The sequence below is a fragment of the Polyodon spathula genome, chromosome 1 (assembly GCF_017654505.1).
Source record: "Polyodon spathula isolate WHYD16114869_AA chromosome 1, ASM1765450v1, whole genome shotgun sequence".
Classification (NCBI taxonomy): Eukaryota; Metazoa; Chordata; class Actinopteri; order Acipenseriformes; family Polyodontidae; genus Polyodon; species Polyodon spathula.
The window spans coordinates 33,885,901-33,912,422 of NC_054534.1; the positions used below are offsets into that span (position 1 = coordinate 33,885,901).

A 26,522-nucleotide genomic window follows, 5' to 3' on the forward strand; every position below is an offset into this window, starting at 1 on the left:
TTTGATTTATTGCTCTCGGCAGATGAATTGTGCATGAACATTGTTTCCAAAAAGAAATGTGTGCTGCAGGGGGTTTAAAAATACAATTACCTGGAAATGAATAATAGGATCACATCACTGGGTCAATCTGGACCAATGCTAACACAAGGCTGTTTCCTAAGTAGGTATTCTGCATTTCTCCCATGTGACCCACGCTAATTAGGCAGACAGCCAGCAGATAAGGAATTATCATCTCAAGTTGTATAAAGCAAGCCTGGTAGATTAATTTATTGTTTTAGCGTTAAGGTTAAATTTTTTGATGGTAAAATGCTTGTGGTTTTTTTGTTTTGTTTTTTTTTTAGTGGCAGTACTTGATATGAATATAAGTCAGTTCCTGAAAAGCCTGGGCCTGGAGCACCTTCGTGATATTTTCGAGAGAGAACAGGTGAGGAGGAGGAAAAAAAAACTCCCTTTGCATTTGCACTTCAGTCATCCTAGATTAGTAGATGGTTGTTTTTAGTTTACTTGACGGTGTTGTAGGAAAACTATTGTAGGTGTTCACCCAAGAATATTTGCAATTATGAACAATCCTCATTATTTTTCTAGTAATTTTTTGACATAATTTACAGTGGCTCTCAAAAGTATTCACCCCCCTTGGACTTTTCCACATTTTATTGTGTTACAACATGGAATCAGAATGGATTTAATTAGGAGTTTTTGCCACTGATCAACACAAAACAAGTCCATAATGTCAAAGTGAAAAATAAAATCTTCAAATTGTTCTAAATTAATTACAAATACAAAACAGAAAATAATTGATTCCATAAGTATTCACCCCCTTGAGTCAATATTTGGTAGAGACACCTTTGGCAGCAATTACAGCCATGAGTCTGTTTGGATAAGTCTCTACCAGCTTTGCACATCTGGACACTGCAATTTTGCCCATTCTTTGCAAAATTGGTCAAGCTCCATCAAGTTGAATGGAGACCTTTGGTGAACAGCAATTTTCAACTGTTTCCACATATTCTCTATTGGATTGAGGTCCGGGCTTTGACTGGGCCACTCCAGGCCACTCCTTCTTAATAATGGACTTTACTGTGCTCCAGGGGATATTCAATGCCTTGGAAATGTTCTTATATCCTACCCCTGATTGGTGCTTTTGAAGAACCTTATTCTGGATTTGCATTGAATGTTCCTTCGTCTTCCAAAAAGCCAATAAAAAAAAGTGTAAATAAATAAAACAAGGTCAAGCGTCAAGGTCTAAGACATGAGCTGTATGAAAAAAACAATTATTCATCCTGCCTGCAGTATCAGTTTCCCTCCATTTTATGCAAGGCATAATGCTATCTTATAGTCTTATAGTAATTCGTCTTGGGAAATATTGTTATTGGACATTGGTATTCAATTTGTTGGCTCTGGTCCCTGATGCATTGTTCTGGTGTTTGATTGCTTCACAATTATGTACATCTTTTTCATCGACAGTGGCTATGCTTGAGTGTAAATTATGCATTTTAAACCTCCTGTGGTATTTCTCCATTACCACAAAAGTACACTTTTCCGATGGGAAAACAGACAAATGTGTGTCTTCGTTCACATAGTCAGAAAAAAAAAACATATGAATCCAAATTAACATGTATTTATACTAAAGTAATACAAAAATGACTACAAAAGATTTAGAAGTGAGTAGTTTTTCGAGATTTACGATTATACTGTATTTACAAATATCACTGTCCTGGTCACAAAAGCAAAGTTTGTGGGGAATAATAGCCATTTTCTATACTTTTGAGGCATAAGCAATTAGGAAATGATACTTACTACCCAGGAACCAAAAAAAAAAAAAAAAAATTGTTACACAGTGTAATAAAATTGAAATTGACTGGTAGGTACATGTTTGAAATTTGAAAAAAATATAATCCCTTTATACTATGTTCCCATATTTGAGTTTACTCATTTTTTATAAATGTTTCAGATTACACTGGACGTGTTGGCAGACATGGGCCATGAGGAGCTGAAGGAAATTGGAATCAACGCCTATGGACATCGCCACAAACTAATTAAAGGAATAGAGCGTCTTCTAGGAGGACAGCAAGGTAAGCCAGTGTGGAGGTGGGCAAGTGGGCTAAAGTTAGTCTAGCCAGTGTTGCAGTTTTTACAAATACTTTGAAACACTTGGTCCAGTCTCATGTCTCACAAACCATGCCTTGGTGATGTCAGATAATGCATGTTGGATTATTAATAAATAAATAAGTAAATATAATTATATAATCCCTGCATGATAGATGTGCTGGTGACATTGGCATGTGTCCTAATATGGCTGCCGTATTAAGGTAAGGTGACTTTGTTACTGCTGTAAAGAGACAGTATGCTTTAAAGTTACTGTCTTAATGTTTTGTACATAGCTGTAGTCTGGTCTTCTGATTTTTCTTACTTAAGTTCCACTACAGGTGTTGCCAAGTAAAAGTGTAGCCTTTCATTGACAAATTGTTTTAACCACTAGTTCAATGATGGGGACCACATGCTTTGACATACAAGTCTTTTTCACATGTCCATTTTACTACATGTTTCCAAACCATTTGATCTGGTATGATGTCACCAGGGATGCGTTATTTTTGTTCACGAAAACTCCCATTTCTAGTTTATTAATATTTCAAATAGGTCTTATCTTTTTCAATCTAGAGGTGTGTGTCTAAATGTCTATTGTTTTGGCAGTTAATTTTAATTAGATGCTTTTGGTTGAGATTTTGACCGAGTTTCACCAGGTTGCCTGATCTTTCTGAAAATTGTCATGTAGGTCACTTTTTTATAGTAATGCCTGTTTTTGGTTTTCTAATACCCCAGGTACAAACCCGTATCTGACTTTCCACTGTGCTGGCCAAGGAACTGTTCTGATTGACCTGGCACCTGATGACAAAGAGTTTCAGTCTGTGGAAGAAGAGGTACTCTACCTAATCCCTTTACCTTATCTCCGTAACTATCCTTCAGTGATTTATGAGACGCATTACCCCAGTATCAAAACAGTGAGTAGGAGCTGAATGGAGTACAACGTTGCCTTCATATTGGTCACAGTGCTTTGAATTAGTGTGTCCTAAAATTAAACCCACAAGATTAAAGCATTATTATTTATTTTTATACAATGGCTGTCAGTTTTCAAAATTACTTTGTGCAACAAAAGATTGTTTACACAATTGTGTTTGTAGGGAAGCAAAGTGTTTTTATTTTTATTTATTTTTCAGTTTTGCTTTAATATACTAGTCTATAACTGAACCACATATGGGGCTCGATTGTGGTGAAGCGAGTGCTGTCGCAGACGCAGTGGTTAAAGTCAAACGCATCTGCCCCGTAGGACGTGGCTTCTCCAGAAATGCGATTCTAATCAAAATAAAAACCCAGCGCAAGTGCGTTTAGTGGTGCATTGACAGTGCCGAGCCAATCAATGCCGAGTAGGCTGGGGAACCTGCTATCCAATCAGGGCCATGCAACAATCCCTGTAAGAGACAGAATCTGCTTGCGTCACCGCCAGGCTCCGTTTTGAATGAGGAAGTGGCGATCATGTCGAGCGGCAGTAGCACAGAGCAAGAAAAAACAGAGCAAGTCAGAACAGCAAGTAGTAGGTCACTTGCTGAGAGACTATGTAAACCATGCTTCATGACATAGAAGATTTGCTATATTAATAGAAGAGGTAGAGGCACGTAGGGCAATCATTTATTATTTATTATAATTAGACAAGGTACATTATTTCATTGCATTAGAATTACTAAAAGTTTAAAATACTTACTATCCTCCCAGATCTGTCTACCAGTAGCAGCAGCTGATTCATTTCCTAGCGGGACATGAAGTGCTGCATCATGTTCCCTCTGAGCTTGTAATCTACTAGAGTTTCAATATAACCTGGGCTTTAATCTTCATGGAATGTTTCCCAGAGCCCAACCGCCCCCTGTTTGTAGCGCTAACTTAATTTTTTTTTTTTTTTTTATTAGCATTTGAGTGCATTTTCGTGCATAAGTGTTAGTGCATGTTTGTTTCAGTATTTAAGATACCGTTGGATCCTAACATTTATAAGCAAAATAAATAAAATAAAAAGTTTTAGTAATTAAAAATAATCTAGTTATCTGCAGTATGGGTTAATTCTGATCGTGCTGTTTGTTGAGTTACTTGTTCACAGTGTGTGTTCATAAAGTCAAAACCTCCTTCTCCTGGATTTAGAACAGATGTGATGTGCCTGTGTTGTTACTGTGATATGCTTAAAGTTGCTGAAACTAATCAGACTGCGTGCAGTTGTTTAATTTCAACTCGTCATTCAAACCGGAGACTAGTTGCTATAGTATTGTGGTTACTTATTGCCACCAACAGCAATCACTTTCTCGATTTTTATTTAATTTTTTTATCTATTTGCTATACTAAATTTAAATAAATAGATAGGACAGCGAGGAAGCAGAATATTTTACATTGACAGTCAACATTCAGAGGGCGCGTGCACTATAAGAACGGAGACAACAAGCAGACAAAAGGTAAAATACACGAATGCTGTATTTACGTATTTTCAAGCAGATTGATTTGGAGCAGTGATTAAACATAGTTTTAAAAATAACATTCAAAGTCCTTCATAAGAGATTTTAGCCCTCATATTGACCTATCAGGTTAAAGAAATTCTATTATCCATTTTCTAATTTGTTATAATGTTTCAAACCAGGCAGCGAAACAGATGTCTTGTTTTAGGTCTGCCGATAGTGTGACTTATTTCAATCATGGAAATGAAGCAAATACATTGTGTTAAGTTTACACAGTAATGAACTCATTTAAAGTTGCACATTATACACGCACGCACTCAGCACTAGCAACAACCAGGGAAAGAAAGGACGACGTACAGATGCAGAAGTGGCTCACCTGTTATGCTGCTCTCCATATACTGTATGTAAATATTTTCACTTGTAATAATTGCCATGAAAATAAATTGCTACAGTCCTCATGAAAATAAATGTAGTACTGAATTGTATCTGCAAAATAGGATTTTGAATTAATATATTTGTTTATTATTAATTTAGTTAGTCTCTTAGTTTCTTACCATTTGTTTATTTTTTCTTTTCTTTCTTTGATTTCCTCATTCTATGTCAGTCCAAACACACGCAGTTGCTACTTTGGACTACTTTGCTTTTTATACTATGTTCAATTCTTAAAGGGCCTTGTATGCACCACTTAAACCTGGTTTCAGTGGGTCTTAACGCAGTGCTTAGTTGTCTATTTGGGACCCCATTGCGATGTCATCAGAATTGCTTCGATGAATATGTTAATGATACCACACCCCGAAATTTATGCCGACATGTGGCAATGGGGCAGGTGCTATATAACGGTGCAGGACATGTCTTCAGAATACCATTTCAGCACAATGCGTTTATTTATTTATTTATTTTTTTTAACATCTCCCCTCCATTTTTGTGCCACAGAATTGGGGGCAACTTGCTCTGTGATCAGAACACAGCCCATGCTGTCTATTCCGAGGCTTATAGAAAGAATAATATTATTTTTCATAGTCTGGTGATCTGTATTGTCTTTATGGCTGATACACATGCAAGTAGCGTACTCAACTGAGAATGAGCTTTAGCTGTTTGAGATGTATGTGTCGATAGTTTATTCTGTATTCCTGTTTCAGATGCAGAGCACTATCCGGGAACACCGGGATGGTGGCAATGCAGGTGGTGTCTTCAGCAAGTATAACATACTAAAGGTGAGCAAGCCCTTCTGCTGGCAGGTTTTCTACAGCGATGTGTATTTTCCTAATTTTTCCACTGCATATTTTAATGGAAATTGACCATAACAATGTTTAAATAAAGGGCTTGTGATGGCATAAATGGCTATGGTTTCTCGTGTAACTCATCCAGATCCCATTTAAAAGATGACTTCAACTTCAGCATTTCACAGGAGTGATGTTCAAATTAGATTAAAGTTGATTTATTCCTAGACATTTAGTATTAACCCTTTCAGGACCAAGCATTTTTCAGTGAGGACCAGGCGTTTTTGGCTGTAGTAGACTGTTCCTATAAAAATTCACAAAAAATCTATTTTTTACAGTAGCATCTTGCAATGGCGTCCTTTTTTTTCAGAACAGTCTGAGGAACATTTTAAAGTACTTCAGATACCATATGACCTTTTCGGGTTTTTTTCAACACAATATTTCAATTTTTGTTTTTTTGGGGTTTTTTTTAAATTATGTATTCTGCTTAGCGATACATGTATAAAAATCTGTTATTCTATGACCCGAGGGATCTTACAATACTTCCTGAAAGTTTTTTAATAATATATAATATTAAAATATTCATTGTTGTAAAAACATACATATTAACACAAGACAGAATAAATGTTCTAATATAATTATAAGTCAAATTCATCAGATTTACAGTGTTTCCCCTTTTTTATTAGCTCTAAACAAGTTCCTGTGGTGTTTTGTTTCTGCTTATGTCTCTTCCTGCCTGCCTGCTCTGCTCTTTAGACACTAAATGCCCCTCTCACTGACACGAAGAAAAAAAAAAAAATATCAGGAAGTGAACGTCAGTCCAAGCCTGTACTGCAAAGTACGGTGACTCAGCTGTAAGTCATCAAAACAAAGTGCTTTTTTTATCGTGTTTGCACGATCGCGGTGGTAGAAGCCCACTTCAGTATGATCGTGTTAAATCCTGGTCCTTAAAGGGTTAAAACATTTTTATTTTATTTTTTTTTTAAATATATCACAACATTTTAAGTAAATGCCCCGGCGTCTATTTATCATGTTTCCCAGCAGTCCTGGGACTTATTAGAGACCCAGCGAGTATTGGAAACCGGCGATTATTTGAAGTTTTACTGTGTGTGTGTGTGCTATAGATATAAATAAAATACACACACACAGTGCTTACCCTTTATAACACTGTAGTGAGGAGCCATAGTTACAAGACCGTGCTATTTGTGTTCCACCTTATAACGAGTATAAAAGGGCTACTGTAATAGCATTATGGAGCAAATGGGAGCCACGACCCTACTGCGATCCTGCACTATGAGGCGCGTTATAACGGGTGAGCACTGTATATATATATGTGTGTGTGTGTGTGTATATATATATATATATATATATATATATATATATATATATATATATATATATATATATATATATATATATATATATATATGCACTGTGCATGATTTTAATTATTCTTCAATACCTTTTTTTCAGATTCAGAAGGTGGTGAACAAGAAATTAAGGGAGAGGTATTCACACCGGCAGAAGGAAATAGCAGATGAGAATCACAATCACCATAATGAGCGCATGCTCTTCCATGGTAAGAAAGTGTTACTGGCTGAGAAGCACATCAGCATTACTTATCATTTCAGACAATTGAATCTCAGCCTAGTCACATGAGATTCGTCAGCCAAGATCCCCAATACTAATGCCAATTTTAGTAAAATAGTCAATTTTTTATATATATGTTGGATTCCATCCATTGGCCGAGCATTCAAAGTATGCATTGCTTCTGTTCAATGAAGTTGATATGGCTTTGTGTTGTCAAGTATTGTGTTTTTAGATTTTGAGCCAGTGAGCTCCAAGCCCACAGTGCGTATTTTATCCATTTATACAGAACTTGCATAGCTTTATCAGGTGCTGTAAATATCAGTTGGACTTCATCTCTGGAGTGAAACAACTGTTTGATAACCTGCAATAGGAGTGATAATGAGGTGGAAGTAGCCTGGAGTGTCTCATTAGGTTCAGAGTAGAATTTAGCTGGACATTTCTAAAATACTGTGCAATTAGATACTGTAGTGAACCAGAAGCATTTCTCAATGGAAGGAAGTGTCGCAGTAAATATAAATATTTGTTTAACAATGCAGAGAGATCTTTCATTTGTCAGCAGTAGACATGGACTCATTTAACATATTTTAATTCCCTTTGCTGAAGTCACTGTGTGCAATTAGATTTTTATTTATCACAAAGTGCTGTACCATTTTAAATTAGTTATAGGTTGAAAAGTCCCTCTGCTTGCTTTTAAAATGGATTTGGATGTGGAAACTTGTCAATAATTGTATGCTGATAATTAAATATGAAACATAATAACTAAAATAGGAGGTTTAGTTCTAGAACAGCCAATTACAAAAATGGTTAGAAATTGCTGTTAACATGAAAGAAAGTGTTTATTTCTCCCTCATTTACAAGGCAGACTGAAGAACTGGTAATAAGACGGTGGTCATAGCTCCTATTTGCCCCATAATGGCATTCCAGTAGCATTTGCGTTGTCTTTATGGCAGATCAGAAAAATGGATAGAACTGCATTATTATAAAGGGGGAGTACTGTTCTGAAAAGATGAAAGATAGAAACATGCATATTGCGGAGTTAAAAGTTCAGGTTTGCGTGCGTGTTTGACAGTTTAAATAGAATTAGTGCCTTTGCACATAATTAATTTGAAATATAGCTAAAGTGAACAGAGAACTATTTGAGTAAAAAGGGATTTTAATTGCAAGAGAAATTGAAATGCAAATTTCAGACATTAGAGTCTTCTCAAAAATTCACTAATTTTCTGTGAATTGTGAGCTCATTTGACAGGTTAAGTAAGTTATCAAAAGGACCTGAAACTCATTTCAGCTACTGATTGTATACCAGAGAGAGATGAACCAATTTTCATTCAAAGGGTGTACAGTATTTAAAAGAGGGCTCCCAAGAGCTAGGATCATAGCGCCCGCAATTAGCTTCTGGGACACAGTTTCCTTGCTTCCTATTTGAAAAAGTCCTTGCTTACAGCTGTATGGATCTCCAATGAAATATACCCATTTGTTAGTGTGTTTGATCACACTGAAATCCCTACATTCAAGTCCAATGTAGGTTTGTCACTAAAACGCAAAAGTGTTTTCTGCCCAGCCCTGGGGCAACAGAAAGTGGATGAGATGATGTTTTTTTGAGGAGTACACAGTCTCCACGAACCAAATGGATTTGACCACTTAACAGAATTTAATAAAAAATAAATGTACAGTAACTGCTGACCAGAATATAAATGAGAGATTAATCGTATTGTGTTTTTATTTAATTTTTTTCCCTAGGTTCTCCATTTATAAATGCAATCATTCACAAAGGATTTGATGAAAGGCATGCCTACATTGGGGGGATGTTTGGTGCAGGCATATATTTTGCTGAGAATTCCTCAAAAAGCAATCAGTATGTGTATGGGATCGGGGGTGGGACTGGGTGCCCAACACATAAGGACAGGTCCTGTTACATCTGCCACAGGTGAGACTTTATCCTTCTGTTCAGGTCAAGCTGTCTTTTCTTACTGGTTTCATGTCACTTGCTGTTTTCTAATAACCCAGAACCTAGTTAATATCTCCTGTATCTGAATAGCTGGAACAGCTCAGTTAAGTTACAATTTGTCTATACATGCTGTATATGCATTTAAAACCACAGAATGATTTTCCTGAACTGTGCTTCATGCCATTTCAATACTGTTCATAGCTAGCTAGGATCAATATGGCACTAAAAAGAATTTGCAATAAAACAATATAGATACACAGCCTGTTATATTGGGGCTCTATTCAGTCTCATCCAAAACATGGTGCATAAAGCACTGTAACACAGACTTATTGGGGGGAGGGAGGAGATACAGGACAATAAGAACCACCTGCTTAAAGGTAACTAACTGGCAACTACTAGTTACTACTTGTGTATTTCCAGTGTGACAGATTACGCTAATGATGGCTATGTTTTGCAAACAATTTGCCCGAATTGGATCAAACCGTGCATGGGCATTTATCGATCATTCACGTAGGGGGTAACTCATTTATGTAATGGTTTTACATGGTCATGTAAGGTTGTTAGTTTCTTTAATGATGACTATTACTGTGTTTCAGACAAATGGTGTTCTGTAGAGTAACATTGGGAAAATCCTTCCTACAATTCAGTGCAATGAAGATGGCTCACGCACCACCTGGTCACCACTCTGTCATTGGAAGACCAAGTGTAAATGGGCTAGCATATGCAGAATATGTTATCTACAGAGGTGAACAGGTAAGCAAAATCTGAATTACTTTTTTTTTTTTTTTTTTAATCATTTGTTCATTTAGCCATTACTGTGCATTTACAATAGTATGTTGTGTTATTAGTCTAACTGTATTCTTCTGTATATGTCCTATAGGCTTATCCAGAATACCTCATCGCATACCAGATTCTGAAGCCAGAGAGTACCCCCCAGGCAACAGAAGGTGCAGAACAAAAGTCCTAGTTTTAGGAGGAAATGAAACGCAGCAAACCTTTGGAACCACCATGGGCCTGTCTATAATCCATGCATAACTTGTGACTGTTACTCAGCTTGATAAACATTCTCGGAGCCTGCAGATTAGCTAGTAATTATCTTTTGTAAAAGCATTAATGAAAACTACTATTTTGGTTGTAAACTGCCACAGTTTCGTTAGAGAAAATGTTTACAAGGGTTGCCTTTATACAAATAAACTCTGGCTCATTTTCAGCCAGGTTCTCTCCTCACTGGCCGTTAACCAACAGAATTTTGACACCAACTGGGTTTTCCGTGAAATAATATATATATATATATATATATATATATATATATATATATATATATATATATATATATATATATATATATATATATATCTGTGTGTGTATGCACACTTCTCTCATTTTAAAGGAAAAAACAAAAACCTTGAACCTGAATCTGCCTTATTCCTCAGCGAAATGAGTTTGGGGCTTCAGTCAAAACCACCTCATCTTTTACCCTAGTCTGCAAATAAGGCCATGGACCAAAACAATGACTTGATTACACTCTGCTCTCTAGAATTGCTTTCTCCAGGGCAGGACCGAGGTGTTTTGGAAAAGCATTCTGTAGCTAATTTATCCTCTTCTCCTTCCTTGTCCAGTGGATACAAGGCCTCACTGTCTCCACTCGCTTTGGCTTTTTATGACTACATCATCAAGAATTGTTATTTTAAACTTTTGTTTTTGTTTTGTTTTGTACTGACATCCCACAAATGACCACATTTACATTAATTTATTTTCATGTTTTTTTTTAATGTTCTTTTTTGTTTCTATAATAATTATGCTGTAAACAGAAGGACCATTTACATAATTTGCCTAGTAAGGGAACCAAATATAGGATTTATATTTTAACAGTGAATTCAGAACAGTCATTTTTTTCCTTTTTTTTTAATGCTACTTTTACTTGGAAAGTGGAGTAAGTATGGGTGGAGAACTTGAAATCAAGTGAGATTAGTTCAGTGGAAAACTCTGAAAATGAGCCAGGGTATTCTTGAGGACATTTTGCTCATGGACAGATGCCTAAAACAGAGATCTTCAATACCTTTTTCTCAACCATGAAGTTCAGTTTCTAAGTTTTAAAGGATTTGCACTTTTAAAGAAGAAATATTTAAGTTATTGTAAGAATTACAAATAATTTCATGTTACTAATAAAACAAATATAATTCATGTACAGGTTGTTTAAATAATAATACCCTGTAAAGCTTTTGATGTTGTTTACTGATGCGGTCTGGGTTTTTTTAGTATTGTAACTGAAATCAGTTTTGATTTGCACCTTCCCTTGGAACGCTTCTCAGATGGGCCAGTAGGTGGAGCTATTGCATTTTGAATTCTATTGTCGTTTTGAATAAAACGATGAATGCAAATAAATAGCACATGGCGGTAATGGTCTCTGTAGTGGCAAAGCATATTGGACATGCAAGTCAGACCTGATTTTGTTTATATCAGGTTTGAAGGATTCAATGACACAACTTATTCCTGGTCCATTTTTCCTCAACCAGTGCAATCTCAGTTTTTCTGACCTGCTAATTGTGGTATGTTTAGTTTGTACTGCAGAGAAAACTTGCAGACCCTCCAAGGCAGCAAAGCTAAATAAAAACTAAAAGCTCTGGCTTTATCCTACCCACCCCCCCCCCCCCCCCCCAATGTGGTGTGCACATTACACAGTTTATAGCATTTCTTAACTCTAAGCTTCTCCTGGTTTTTGTTGGACCCTGCCACTCAACATTTGAATGGGATCTCACTCTTCTGTTTCATTAACCTGGTTGTAATTCCAATGTTATATATAATCTGAAATAGTCATACATTGACCAGTAACACTCAAACAGGGATCTGAAGACGACTAACACTCCTCAGCATTGTAACCGTTATTGAAACCAGTCTTAATAAAACACATAGCAAAACTGGTGTCCCTCATTTTGGTCTTTTTATTCTCTCTCAAGGTGCCTGCTTTATTTTGGGGAATACTTTTATTTGCTACCACAAATTTAAATTCAAAGCTCTTTAGCAAGCAGCCTACTATGGTGAAGGGTCCGGTTGCAGACTGATTTCACAATTAATGTTGTGTGTCATTTTCTTTTTTAAACAGAGTGCCCCATTTTGAATACTGTCCAGATCAACAATCACTGATGCATTGGGTACACTTTATTATTCAAAAGCAAGAATCACAAAAGCCTTCCAATATAACAAAAACGTGTGTGCATTATGTTATCGATAGTGCTGATATGCTAGTAATATACATGTAAAGCTTTAAATAGGGCACTAGGGTAATTAATCAATGTTTAATTGAAGCTTGCAAAATAAAATCTGGCCATCAATTTAAATAATTAATTTTTGAATATCTACATTTTGACTTGAATGTACAAGCTAAACTGAAATCAATTTAATGATTTTCTAAAATGTACGATACAAACTATGTAATGTTAAGGAATACAATTTCTCATCATGGAACGATATAGCCTGCTTTGTGACAAAGTGACAACGTTTCAGTTCATGGACTTTTTTTCTACAATTAAAGGGTAGCCAAGTTGTATAATGTAAAAAAGTAGTTTGACGCATAGGGTGGTCTTTTCACACTGTCCTGTTCTTGAAATGTAGCATATTTAGCAGTAATGTTTATGTGCAAGTTTTGGTATTTCTAGTGCTATAATCGCTTCATCCCCAGAACAATATACAACAGTTATATGGTAATCAATTTACAATATCTAAAATGTGACATTTTACAATAAATGTAAAAGCAGAATAAAGATTAAATTATGGAAAACCATCTATATAAACTGCTTTTAAATTAAACAAAGCTTGCTCTGTGATGGAAATATGATGAACGTTCATACCAGAGAAGTACATACCTCTATTTATCATCTGTTATAAATCATGCATTCTATATCTAGCATGTAGATGGGCATTATACAATGATTTACATTATGAACTGCAAGGGTATGTCCAGCTGCAAAAATACCCTTACAGTTGGAGATCAGTAAATCAACTGCATATAATGGTCGGCAAAATTCCTGTTTCGCAGGCTCTTAATCTGTTAGATTGGTGTTCCGATTTTTTTTTTTTTTTATTGTAGCAACTTCCCTTTAACACCCTTTAAAGACAACCACACTATGATCACTTGTGCCATTAGGTTTGATTCAGTCAGGCTAGCGGTTTGGGAGAAGATCTTTGTAGTTAGTGATTGTGACGTCTGTACAGTGTGATTTTTACGTCATGCAGCTTGGCCTTCATACCACACAACCTACCAGCTGCTTACGAACACCAGTTAACCTTGGACTGTCCCTCAACAACTTATTACAACTCTCTAATAAGTTTTTTTGAAAGATGAATTTTTACACTTAGACAACATGTTTTCTTTCAAGCCAATGTGTGGCCAAACCATGTGACCTACAACATAAGATTTTCCATCTTCCCATAAGCATCTACCACCCTATCGAATCTGGTTAGTTTTCGAGCAACTCTGGCGGAAAGAAAAACAATAAGAATAATCATCCCAGCAATAATAATAGGCTTCCCAGTCCTATGTGCCTGGAAACCTAATTCAAAGAAACACAAATTTTACCATTTTTGTCACAGTAGTTGTTATTTGGTGTCCACATTTCTTTTGTGAAATCAGCATGAATCGTGTGGAAATCGATGTAACAGCATGTGACGTCACAGATGAGCAGGAATATAGAACTGAAGCAAGGTCCCATCATTCCTCTCACAAAAACACCACGTCTGGGTTTAATTGAAAAATGACAAAACTGGAGGTAGTGACTACCAATATTATTGTGACGTGTGCTTAAACATTTACACACTTGAACACCATTTTGCTGAGAATAAGCAATTCTATTATTGAATTACCAACCTGCATGTTTTCATGAGTTTGTGAAAGAGACACCTTAGTATTGCCAACCTGGGTTGAAACCTAGCGGGGATATGAGTAAGTGATGGGATAAGAAATGAACTGCATCATTCCACACAGATGGAAATCGGATGTATAATGATGAAGATTGTGCTATTCAGTCGGACCATCCTAGGTAAGTTGTTACTTAAATACACATTAATATTAAATATGACAAGCATGAGTACCCAGAAAATTGGGTGTTTCATACATTTGTTTTTAAAAAAAGCTTTATATAATTGTCACCTTTTTGTAAAGTCCATGGTGTATGTTTGCAGAAATTAACTTGTCTATTCCGCTCTTTTTTTCCCCCCATGTTCATCCATTGTTTAATGTGTGCACCTTCTTTAAACAATATCATCTCTTAATATTTACACCTGATAAAGCTAGAAACGTTCTGCACATTGAAGTTGTTTAAGGATGGTGCTCACGTAGGATTTGAAAAAAAAATTGACAAAATTCCCTTCTTGCAGGTTTGTTTTCAGTTAGATTGCTCCATGCATCAGTACAAAAAGGGATCACTAAAGCTGATGAATATGAGAGATCCTTGCTGAAAAAAGGAGAAATACTTTCCTTTTTAATTAAACAACAATAGTTTAAACAAACTTTAGATGGCTGAGTGTGCAGCATTTCAGCAGTGAGCTTGTCTCAGAATTTTTGTGAATTCCAGCCTTGATAATGAACCTACACATATAAACTTTACAGTTAGAGAATAAACTTGTCTAAGAATGTTATTTTATATATTGTGATTTTCATGCATAGCACTTTACAGCCACACAGTAGTTTGCAATACGTTTTGATGTGGAGCTAGTGTGAAGCCAAGACAGTTTGAAGGAAATTGAATGTAGCAGAAGCTCTTTAATATTACAGATAATGTACTACTTCTACAGTGAAGGGGTCTGTATTGTCTATGAACAGCATTCTCTTAGCGCCAATACATAATGAGGAAACCCATTTATTTCATTATACTAGAACCTGTGCCCTTTAAAATCCAATTGCATATCTAACAACAAAAAACCAACAGGTTTAGCAAGAAAATATTGTGGCATGGATTTATTATGTCCCCACACGTGGATGGACCAGTGTGAAAATAAATCGAACGTCTCTTTGAAAATGTAAATCAAAATTAGAAGAATGGAAATTGAATCAAGTATTTTGCAGGTTGCCACGTACATATTCTGTAAACAACCACTTGGGGGCGACCAAGTACCATTTGACCAAGCACAGCTGCTGTCACTTGGAAACAGTTTGTATTGGTGCAAACATTTTCTAGGTTTGGGGCATTTACTTTTCTTGATGTGACTACCTTCTAGTAACAGCTCTATTTACCTGACATATTTGTATTTTGGGATACATGCAGTGTGCATGCAGTAATAACTAATTTAGTTTTAGTTTTTTAACTGTAGTATCTGTATTCTGTATTCAATAGTGTAATTTATAAAGCTGCTTATTTTGTAACATTTATATAATGGTTAATATTGCTCACTTAAATATCAATACATTTGTAAAAGAAATCCTGAAACCTGTAGTTGATAAAATAAAGTTTACCCTGTGAGTTTTCAGTGACTTGTACATTTTTGAGGACACAGCGGCCATCCGTTTAGCACAATGCATGTTTCAAGCAATTGCAACTGAAGAAATTTGAGACGACTTAGGGTGAGTTGATGTGTTTAGGATCCAGTTGTGTATCATTTGATTTTTTTTTCTTCCTTTTTTATTACCTTTAATCACAGAGTACATGTAATCCTAAAATTCCTTGTTATACAACATTTTATTAAAAAGCCATCTTTATTTTTAACTTTTAAAGTTAAACCCCTACAGTTGATAAATACGAGTGTCATAACGAAATCCCTGCAATGAAGTATAATAACTTTGTATTTGAAAAAGAACGGGGGGGGGAATCATAGAATAAAAGGAATATAGACATAAAATATAATATTTCAAGTTTCTTTTCTTTACAGATGACAATGCTACCCCTGTCCACCTATGTTACCAAAATCACAGCCATCCGCAATCAGCAGCAGCGCACACAGAGTCTTCTGGTTATAAATCTCACTGAGTGTGCATCGAACATGCTGCATTACACACTGAGTAATCAATCTTAGCCAATTTGAGGGATGCCATTTATCTACTTGTGTCTCTATGAAGATGCTACATTTTTTTATGTTCATTTTTGTCATGAGCCATTCTATTGGCAAAATGAGGCCCCTCTACAATGCAATGTATAGTGCTTGGCTACAGGGCAATAGTAGCAGCTGCAGTGTCTTCTTGCGGCACCCATGTTTTTTTTATGCAGTGAATCTTTCATGCAGCAACTCTCTTTATGTCAGTGTGGCAATCCCAGAAGGTGGCGTAACTGCATGAGGTTTGGAATGAAAAGTAAATCATGGGTCCACAGAAGGAATATTTCTTATGAGGTGAATATGCAAAAAGTGTAGCTAATTCTCACAGAATATCATAACTATTATTACAATTGCATTGGAGGTTTTGCAAATTCCTGTCGATTTTTAAAGAAGTGTGTTTATTCTGCCACTATTTCGAAAACATGAGTTATACAAAAGTGAATGACTTGTTGGAACTGGTGTCCTTTTTCAAATTACTCATTCAATGGCACTTATTCCTTTGCTATTTAAGAACATAAAGATTCAGTAGTTTTCCCCCCAAAAGCCGGTTTGATTAAAATGCCTATAGGCACTTTACTTTGGAAACACCGGGGCCTTCAAAATGATAATACATTTGTAACCCTCTCTAAAACATTTCACAAAAGGTTTTGTGACAAAATTAGATAAATGGGCTGTTAAAAAAAAGAAAATGGCCTTTTCAAAAACTTTCCTTAAACCTTGGAGGCCTTTGGTGCTGTAATGAGCTGGAGAGAAGCGGGGCTAAAGAATGAAGAAACAAACCAGCAAGAGGATGCTCTTAGCTGGGCGTAGCAGACGGCCAAAACAGTGTGTTGGACTGAGTACTTTCTTTTATTGTATTATTTTTTCACAGTCTGAGTATCTCTACGCTGCTCAGCTGGAGCTGTACCACTGGTTGGTAAAGCAGCACGCTTTGCCTGTCAAGTGCAGCGTCCCGGCTTAATATTTTGCTGCATTTGAGAACCTGAAATACCTGTGTGAGCCTGCCATTATTTCCCGCAAACACTACAATACGTTTTAGGACCACTTATTAAAATGGTGTATTTGACAGTGTTAACAATGCCTGAAATTATGTATACTGTGAGCGTACACTCAACTCTAGTTTATATTCATCAGAGGTACAATAAGATTCCTGCTTCCTTTTTTTTTTCAATATTTATTATTTGCTTAAAGGAACTAGGAATACTATGGTAATGCAGGTTTCAGAAGGGGAAAAAAATGGTTTGAAAGAAGAGCATGAAGGCTGTTAACTAGTACTTTTTTATGTATGTATGTTCTTGAGTACCATATTGAAAAATGTTAAATGCATGAAATATATTTCTAAAAAATGTTAATTTATGCCATCACTTTTAGAATCTTTCTTCTTTTTTTCAAAATGGATGCTTGGATCTCAATTTTTTTTTAAGTTACTTTCGGGGGTCTCCTAGATGCCAAAAACTAAAGTAAAAAAAAATAAATCACACCATTTTTTAAGGTATTTCAGGTCTTAAGGGTTCAACGGTAAATGGCAGCCTACTTCTTTACTGTGTGTTATCTTCATTTATTGTTATTCCCCAAGGGTAATAAAACTTAAGTTTGTTGCATTGAATTTTACAGTGTTGTTCATTTGTCCCATTTATATGCATATCTAATTGGATTTAAGCTATCGGTTTGAGCAATCGAAGCCAAATCCAGGAATATGCAACACTGGCTGCGACTGAATTTTAAATACTAATGAGGAGTGGGCTGAAATGTTGTATTAACTTCCTTATACAGTAGTTTACCCCCAGATCCAAGGACTCCCCAACTTGTGTGATTCTTCAATAACAGCACACTTTGTACAGTGTCACCATCCAAAAAAACACCTCGAGACATTGTTTCTGAAAATGAATTTATATTGAAATGGCATTTCAAGAAATAAATAAAAACAGTAGACCTTGTGACAAAACAAGGGCAAAAGAATGTCCGAAATTCTATCATTACAAATGGTATTGCCTTAGGAAGTTGGACAATAACTTGGATGACACACAGGTAAAAAGTATTGCATTGTTAACATCTTATATCAGTACCTTTTCATTTTTACACACATGAACTGAAAAAAAAGGTTATCAGCTACCATCTGTTCATAAATAAAAACAACAAATAACTGTGCAAATTAAACATAAGAATATCCTTAAGTTGTACTAAGGTATTGCATCACTTAAAAAGTGCTCGACAAAAGGTGCCACCATTCTCAACAAATACCCTTCTACATGTTTAACAAGTGGGATTGGGAAACCTTTCCTGACACAGGCAGCAAGGCCGGACACTGGCAGAGTTTGGAGTTTTTGGCAAAAAAAAAAAATCAGTTTCTGAATCTTATTACTTCAAGTCAACATACAGTAGTAAGTAATTTGGATTAGTGGCTCCAATTCTAGCTCACTGATATACAGCAGATATACCTGTCTACCATTGCTTTTTTAGCAGTTTTATACTTCTGTCATTTAAATATCCCAAAGCCCAATTTACATTTACTATTTCAATAAACACCTTTGTCCAATTTGTATTGCAAATCGAAGACGTTTAACAAGATTAACAGCCAAATGGTGTAACTCCATAAACCTACACATCTGGTGAAATGACTGTACTTATCTATGGAAGTAATGGGGATCTGTCAGCATGCCTGTAACTCGTTGTACCTTCAGAAATATTTTTCATTTTAAGAGGGTTATGTACAGCCACTCCTATTAAACATGGCATGCTTATTATCCTCTGTGCATCATTGTGTAGCTTTTTAAAGAGGCATCTGATTTATGGATACCGTGCCTTCAGGTTTTGGGGTTGTGCTCCATACAAAGAAGACAGAAGCCTCTCCCTGTTGTGTAAATAGTGAATATGGAATAAATGTTCTGGTGTTGGCTTTACAGTTGTAAGCATGCCAGGAAAGAGCTTGATCAGCCTGTATTGAAACTATGGTAAGGCTAAATACAAAAGTCTTCAAGTCTCAAACTGAGGTAAAACTGAGGTAAAAAAAAAAAAAATAAAATAAAAAAATAAACAGGAGTCCAGTATTGTTGATGTGACTGAAAACACAAAAATGTTCTTGCTCTCTCGTGTGGGATGGGGAGGTTTTGAGCCTAAAGCAACGTACTGAAAGAAAATTAGATTTACAGCACTTCATAAGAGTCAGTATTGCAGTGTTGAAAGTTTCAAACGCCTTCTTGCGCAGAGGAGCATCTTGCCAGTAGAAACCACTATTATTGCTGCACCTAAAAACAAAAACACTGAAGGTGAACTAAAACCTTCAAACTTCCAGGAACAGGGTGTACCTTCTCCAAGAACAAGGCACTGGAAAAAGAAAACACTGACACATCTACACAGCATTTCACACAGGCCAGGCATTTCAGGCAAGCGGCACCACTCTGTTGCAGTCAGCAGGCTTTTGGGAACTGGTGTCAAAGTGACTTTACCATGAACATCCTGGTTCATAAAATATTGTTCAGCTTTCATGATACCATATTTTGGTTTTGTGAAACAATTCTGTTCAATATTGGGCCCCTTCTGGTTTTGTCTTTTTAACACCAGCACCTATTTTGTTATTCCTATGTGAAATACTGATAGAACTGAGTAATTTCATGACAAACAACTGAAGAACCATTTGCAAAAGACAGATATCAGGCTTATGTGACAAGCTGGAAAGCTGTTTAAGTGGTCAAAGCAGTATGCTTGTCAGCTTGAGCTTTATTCAGACCTCTTCTACGACCTGACAGTTCACAGTGATTAAATTCTGGTGGAGAGACTAACAACTATCGTACACAAATATATATATATATATATATATAGATATATATATTATATATATATATATATATAATAATATTATATCAGTTAGTTCAGTGCCGACGGGTGCCCACCGTATTTTATATGTTGTACATATCTTTCTCAAGGGAGCCTGTGTTTATATATATATATTTTTTATAAAAAATTATTTCTTAATCCTGGTAAACGTGCACGCTTGCTGTGAAGAAGTGTGTGTGTGTGTGTGTGTGTGTATATATATATATATATATATATATATATATATATATATATTGTATCATCACAGTGGCTTCAGGAGACACACAGACATAAACTCATCAGTAAGTATATGCAACTACAAATGTGAATCTGTAGCTCTTTGGTAAGATTACAGCATTGTCGATAGCAGGAAGCATGCAAGCATGTGTCTGGAGCCATGATGATGGTTGCTTTTGATAGTATTAGAGAGGTTGCATCTTGCCTCCATTAGAGAAAACAAGGGTTCAACAAAATAATCTATAACTATAAATTATACATAGATTATGAGATTCCTTATATAAAAAAAGTAAACCCTCTTATGTCTCACACTCATAGTTAAATAGAGAAAAAATGCCAATTTGTTGTGGATTTCTAACCGCAGAATGAGCCATGCAATGTATTATCTATCTATACTGATACATAGATTGATATACATAAAACACATATACATACTTTATATCCCTATTGAAAATGGCTTGACTCTGGTTCTACATATTCTCATGCTGACAAGGATGCCCTTTCAAACACATGCCTGCCGTCTTGCAGAAGGGCTCTTCACTAAAGACTTGCATTTAAACTCCATCACAGTCAGTGAGCAAGTCTCACACTTTGAACCTTCTGCAGTCCTAAGGCCCAGCGTTCAAAATCTTTGGAGGCTCAGTTTGTATTTGTGTGTCCCTTTCTCGGATCCGAGCCCCTCAGCAGCTGGGAGATGTGGTGATGGGACTCTGTAGGTAAGTGAGGCTGCTGGGCTGCGTGTGGACTGCCATGGAGACAGGGAAGCTGAAGACAAACTGAGAGGTGGGAGTGGACTTGCTGCACGCTGCAGATGGGCTGGCAGCCTCCACTGCACAAGATGTGGCCAGGACCTGCGACTCAAACTGCAGGAGTTGCCCCATGAAGCTGAAGTTGGGGGAGATGATGCTCCTCCGCTGCTTGACAAACTCGAAGGCCTCCTCCAGCTTCAGCAGCTTCTTTTTCATCAGGTACGCGAGGCAGATGGTGGCAGAACGTGATATGCCAGCCTGGCAGTGGACTAGCACCCTTCCATTAAAGCCTTTTATCGAATCTACAGGAAGAAGGGACACAGAAAAATTCAGCATTGCCTGTTTCACATTCCAAGAGGTTAAATTCACATTTTGGAATAATAAAACCTTGTTTCCATGATGGAAATTGGTACCTAGTGCTTTCACAGCTGTCTACAATATAGATTTTTTTAAAATTTTATTTTAACCATATAACATGCTACACTACACAATTATCGTGAATAATACCAACCCTAGGAAATGTAGCTTAATATTGAGCCCAGAAATGAAAACAAAGCCAGCTCATACATGTAGAACTTTAAACACAGCTAATGCAGCCTGGCTGCAGTTTCTCTCTGTATAACATGCAAATGTTTGATGCAAACGCAAGTCATCATTCATCTCTCAATGCCGCATTGTGATGTATGTGTAAAACTGATAATGTTGCTGCATTCAGATTTTGTATTCAAATGAACATGTTATTATAGCCACTTTCAAACTTCCATATAATTTACCTGCCAAATGGCATCTGAAATCTACTTATGTATTTAATGTTGATACATATGGCTATATAGTATGTTGTTATAATACACTATAATACCAAATACTGACAAAAAAAAAACAAAAAAACACAGATATCCTTACCTATATATTCGATTGCCTCTATAAACCAGGAGCTAATGTCAGCCTTGTGGTTGTCCTCCACTGGTATGCACTTATACTGGTAATACCCTTCAAAGTGATTTGGACAGCTCGAAGACACGTTTAATAAGGCCGTTATCCCCAAGGCATCCAGCATGTCTTTTCTGGAAGCATGATAGGCACTGCCCAAATAGAGGAAGGGCAAGATTTCTACTGGACCACCCTAGAGGGGGGAACAAATTATAGAAATGTGTTAACAGCAGCAAACACAATATAAATCGTGTAGAGAACTACAAACATCCAATTTTTTATGTATTTGTTTATTTTTCAACATTGTCCACTGGAACCACTTCAAGCAACTTGCAACAGTGAAAGTTTTGATTTTTTGGTATTATCTTCAACGATGTCCGCACTGGGACAGGTAATAACATCGGTTTCTTAACAATTATATGGGGGTCGTTGCAATACGGACACAGGTTAAAAACGGTTTATTTGTTTTTTGAATCGGGAAATTAAGCAAAAACGTGTTTAACTTTACCGCCAGAGAATACTAAAATTGTTTAATGATGTTTCTGCAAGTCTTCCCAATACAATTGCACATTGTACTTGTGATTGAGTCCATTATAGAAGGAGGGAGGGAGGGAGGGGGGAGGGAGGGGGAGGGGGGGGGGGGGGGTTGTTAAACAATTTATAAAAAGGGAAATCTATAGTGATCGTTTTGTTTTGTATTTAATTCTTAAAAATGTAATACAGTCCTTTACTGTACAATGTGTATATACCCTGATCAGAGACCAACCTTTGAAACCCACAGGTTGGGAACCTCTGATCTGCATCGCTTCTTTGGGAGACCAGTACTTAAGCGACCAGTTAAAAGAGAATATTAACAATACAGAATGAGTAGTTAAAATGATACTGCAGCGTTAAACACATTTATGTTGTAAATCCCGCTTATGCGGATACTTGACCGATACCCTTAATAATGAACTAAAGTTGTGTCACCCTACACGTTTTCCCTAAAGTTGTCGTTACATCGTTTGTATGTACCCATGTACATACAAAATGTACCCATGCCAAACCATTACAGCCAAGCAAACGTGTTATCAGCATTCCTGAAAATGCACTTGCAACTGAGGAAGGGATCGATTGAGTGGTTCGGAAGAGGAAACCAGCGATGGCTCGTGGCGATGAGAACATTACCATGACCCTGTGCAGACAACAATGGACACAAACGCACTGCAGATCAATGAATAACTTTTAGAACTGTATGCCTGCTGTTATTCGCCGGGGAAAGGTCAACGGAAGACCAAAGACAAATAAAGATGCCAGGCTATGCCGGACAATTTCTTGTTAAATCACTACAGTGTTCAGTAGTAATAATACCTGGTCATGATGCGGGGTGCCGCAGGAAGTACAATTGGTTTCTGTTACATCTGTGCTTGATAGAGAAGAGATTCCTGATGGTATTTTCGTTTTCAAGCAGAATTCCGGATAATCGGATGAAAACTTGTCATAACCACCTAAAAATGAAACAAACAAAAAAAAGTGTTTTACAAAAAAAGAAAAAAGGCAGTCCTAAAGGCATAACCCACACCACACCCCATTAGACGCCAATTTACCTTTGTTATCAGGATACAGATGTCTTAACAGCCCTATTCTCACTGGTCAGAAAACAGAATAGCTACTCTATTTACAAGTTGTGTTAATTGGGGATTTCCGTCAACTCTGAAAACAATACTGCTATGTGAAGCCAGCTGAGAATGGTATGCATTTTAAATACTAACAACTTATTTATTTATTTACAATCCCTCAAGTATTTCCATTAGCATACCGCGTTTGTTGCTGCTACGATATTTCTTTTACAACCTAAGCAAAAGTTATATGCTATGCATTCAATCATTACAGCTTGTCACCAGTGCAGTCTCCAGATACATTTGTTTGGTTAAATTAATGTTATTTAGCAAAATAAAAAAAATAAGAAATAATAATTCTTAAAAAAAAAAAAAAAAAAAAAAAAAATCCAGTAAACTCTGTCAACAGATGGATTTATGCAGCTGGTTCGAATGGGGGAATATTCTTCAAATGACTGCTTTTCTTTGGTATCGATTGCATTTATTCATTTATTTTCTGAGGCAAGGTTAAACTCCGCATAAAGATTTGGCTTTGTGCTCCCATTTTGCAAGCCTGGGACGGACTGTGATGAGCAAGGCAATCTGTCAGGATGATTGAAATGTGATCTTGTTCAGCAGGTGATGATGATAATAATAATAATAATAATAATAATAATAATAATAATAATAATAATAATAATAATAACAATAATGAACATAAAAACGATCACACTTTAAGGGAAACTTTATATATTTATTTATTAGAAACAAAATTGAGAATTATCCACATGTGTCATGCATAGGGTTAACAGGGATTCTCAAAACGTTACACTGGTATGGGTTACTGTATATAGATTAGCCTAAGAATCCATTCTTTATTTACTATTATTGTTTTTCAGGCAGCATCCCTTATCCTTATGCTTTATCACGCCGTTGCATTTTTTTCTTAACCAACAATGGAGCATTGCTACTATATATCATTATATATATTGTATGAGCAATATACAATGTTTACCGTCTGCAAATACAATAACAACAAATATAAAACCAGAGAAATTATCACCATTTTTTTTTATCAGTAAACTTATTTGTATAACCAAGAGCAGCATTTTCAACTTTTAGTCAAATATAATTGTGTGCCGACTCAAATGCAAACAAAAATAATTTGTATCTGAATTCACAATGCGGTTTAAACGGTTTCGTGTGCTAGTCTGTTAATTCTAGAATTGATATAGTCATTTACCAGGAATGTCAACAATGCATCTACATTTGTGATTGTTTCAGTAAATGAGAAGCACTTATTGAAGCGAATTAAAACAACGTGTTCATATCAATATTTAAACACATCACCACGCATCACAGGGTGTATTAAATATCCAGTTTTATGAATGGAGTAAATGTGTCTCTGCCTATTGTATATGCTGTTTCGTCTCACAAGTAATATGTTAGATTATTAATTAGCACGTTTTTTTTTTGTTTGTTTGTTTGTTTACAGATTTAAAAACGGTATTGTAAGCCTGGCTGTACGTGACAGCATAACACGAGCTAGAAATACTCAAGCATTTACCTTTCAGGAGATAGATTTCAGTCCCATAGGAATCCCTATACAGTGCGTTGAGCACTAGTGTAATTGTGCTGTCTTCTTTTATGGAGTCAATATGCGAAGTTCTTTCATCATACAGAATAACAGCGGAGTAAAGTCCTGATTTCAGTCTGGATCGGACCTCCTCGTCCCCTGAAAGAATCTGGTCCAGGCTTACGGAGCCCTTAGCCCTTCTCCTCACAATAGTGTTGCAGCGAATATTCACCGATCCTCTTATGTGACCCGCGCTGTGAGCCAGAAATGATCTGCAATCCAGCACCAAGCATTTACCGCTGTCATCCCTCACCAACCTTTTCAAAACGTTACCATCCATCTCGCAAAGCTCATCCATGGTTACCATTGTCTTTCCTTTAAACATAAAAAAAACAAAAATATCAGCTGCGTTCCAGGTTTAATACAAGCAGCCGCCTTGCACTCTTGACGTGTAGTGTGCTATTCTCCTGAGAAGATTGCGATCGCTGCACTATCCTCTCCTTGCTTTTTATGAATGAAGCGCCAGCCGCCAGCTCCATATATGGGAGAATACGTCACAAGGACAAAGACGTCACCTACTATAGCACCATAACCTCTTGCCATTTTATTTCATTCATAAAACACAGTGAAATGGTAGATTAATCTAAGGTGTTACGGGAGTTATCAAAAGTTGTAAATTACTAATGAGCACAACGTTGTTTTACGTTACTACTAAAATGATCAAATACATTATAGAATAATGAAAACTAAAATAACATTACTTTCCCAGTCGCTGTAAGTGTATGTTTTTTCACTGCCATTGTATGCTCTTTGTCTATGGTAGCCTCTATGTATTTTCTATTGGTTCTAAAACCTATAGATTTAAGAAATACATCTCAACAAAAACAAACATATTCGATTATATTTAAATAATATATATGTTAAAGTACGTCCATAACACAGACATTAACCATGTTTGTCTAATTATTAATCAGCTGTAATAAGCTGGGCATTATATGCATATGTTGCCCACAGCAAGATATGTTCACATGTTATTTGTTTTGTTTGACCAGTATAGCTGTACTGGATATCTTTGTATTCTTTGTGGCTGCAATTATGTTTCACACCAAGCGAACATTTGACGATGTGCTAGCTTGACAATCTACGCTACAGTATTGTCTGCGCTCCAGGCTTTTTAAAAATGCTTTGGGAAGACGATTGTTGTAGAACTTTAACTGGAGGTTTCACAAGTTGAATATAAAACACATCCTAATGAGCAATTGCTACAAATGATATATCTGTACCGTGTAGCCTGTATAGTATAGCACAGTGTGTTCTCTCATCCAAATACTGCCAGCAATCGGCCAAACATAATACGGTACGGTATACATTCATT

General features: G+C 36.3%; 2 protein-coding genes across 4 annotated transcripts in view; one reads left to right on the forward strand and one right to left on the reverse strand.

Moving 5' to 3' along the window:
- tnksa (tankyrase, TRF1-interacting ankyrin-related ADP-ribose polymerase a) overlaps window positions 1-12,160 on the forward strand; it is a 131,961-nt gene extending 119,801 nt beyond the window's left edge. For both annotated transcript variants that reach the window (XM_041253735.1, XM_041253745.1), the window contains 8 exons: window positions 342-424; window positions 1,949-2,069; window positions 2,818-2,915; window positions 5,627-5,701; window positions 7,181-7,286; window positions 9,035-9,221; window positions 9,839-9,995; window positions 10,123-12,160. In XM_041253735.1, coding sequence (XP_041109669.1) covers window positions 342-424; window positions 1,949-2,069; window positions 2,818-2,915; window positions 5,627-5,701; window positions 7,181-7,286; window positions 9,035-9,221; window positions 9,839-9,995; window positions 10,123-10,209 — 914 coding nt within the window. In that variant the 3' untranslated portion in view covers window positions 10,210-12,160. The remainder of the gene's footprint in view (window positions 1-341; window positions 425-1,948; window positions 2,070-2,817; window positions 2,916-5,626; window positions 5,702-7,180; window positions 7,287-9,034; window positions 9,222-9,838; window positions 9,996-10,122) is intronic.
- A 5,986-nt stretch (window positions 12,161-18,146) lies between these two features.
- On the reverse strand, window positions 18,147-25,609 carry LOC121317620 (dual specificity protein phosphatase 4-like). 2 transcript variants are annotated; one of them, XR_005950512.1, is made up of 5 exons: window positions 25,139-25,609; window positions 23,345-23,481; window positions 21,968-22,187; window positions 20,751-21,366; window positions 18,147-19,510 (listed from the first exon to the last, which is right to left on the reverse strand). XR_005950512.1 is itself a non-coding variant. In XM_041253759.1 (4 exons), exons 1-4 carry the CDS (start codon window positions 25,530-25,532, stop codon window positions 20,996-20,998), a joined length of 1,122 nt encoding a protein of 373 aa, XP_041109693.1. In that variant the 5' UTR covers window positions 25,533-25,609; the 3' UTR covers window positions 20,286-20,995. The 2 variants fall into 2 exon arrangements, 1 of the variants encoding a protein (XP_041109693.1); XM_041253759.1 differs by lacking the exon at window positions 18,147-19,510 and having other exon boundaries at window positions 20,286-21,366.
- Window positions 25,610-26,522: the final 913 nt, after the last annotated feature.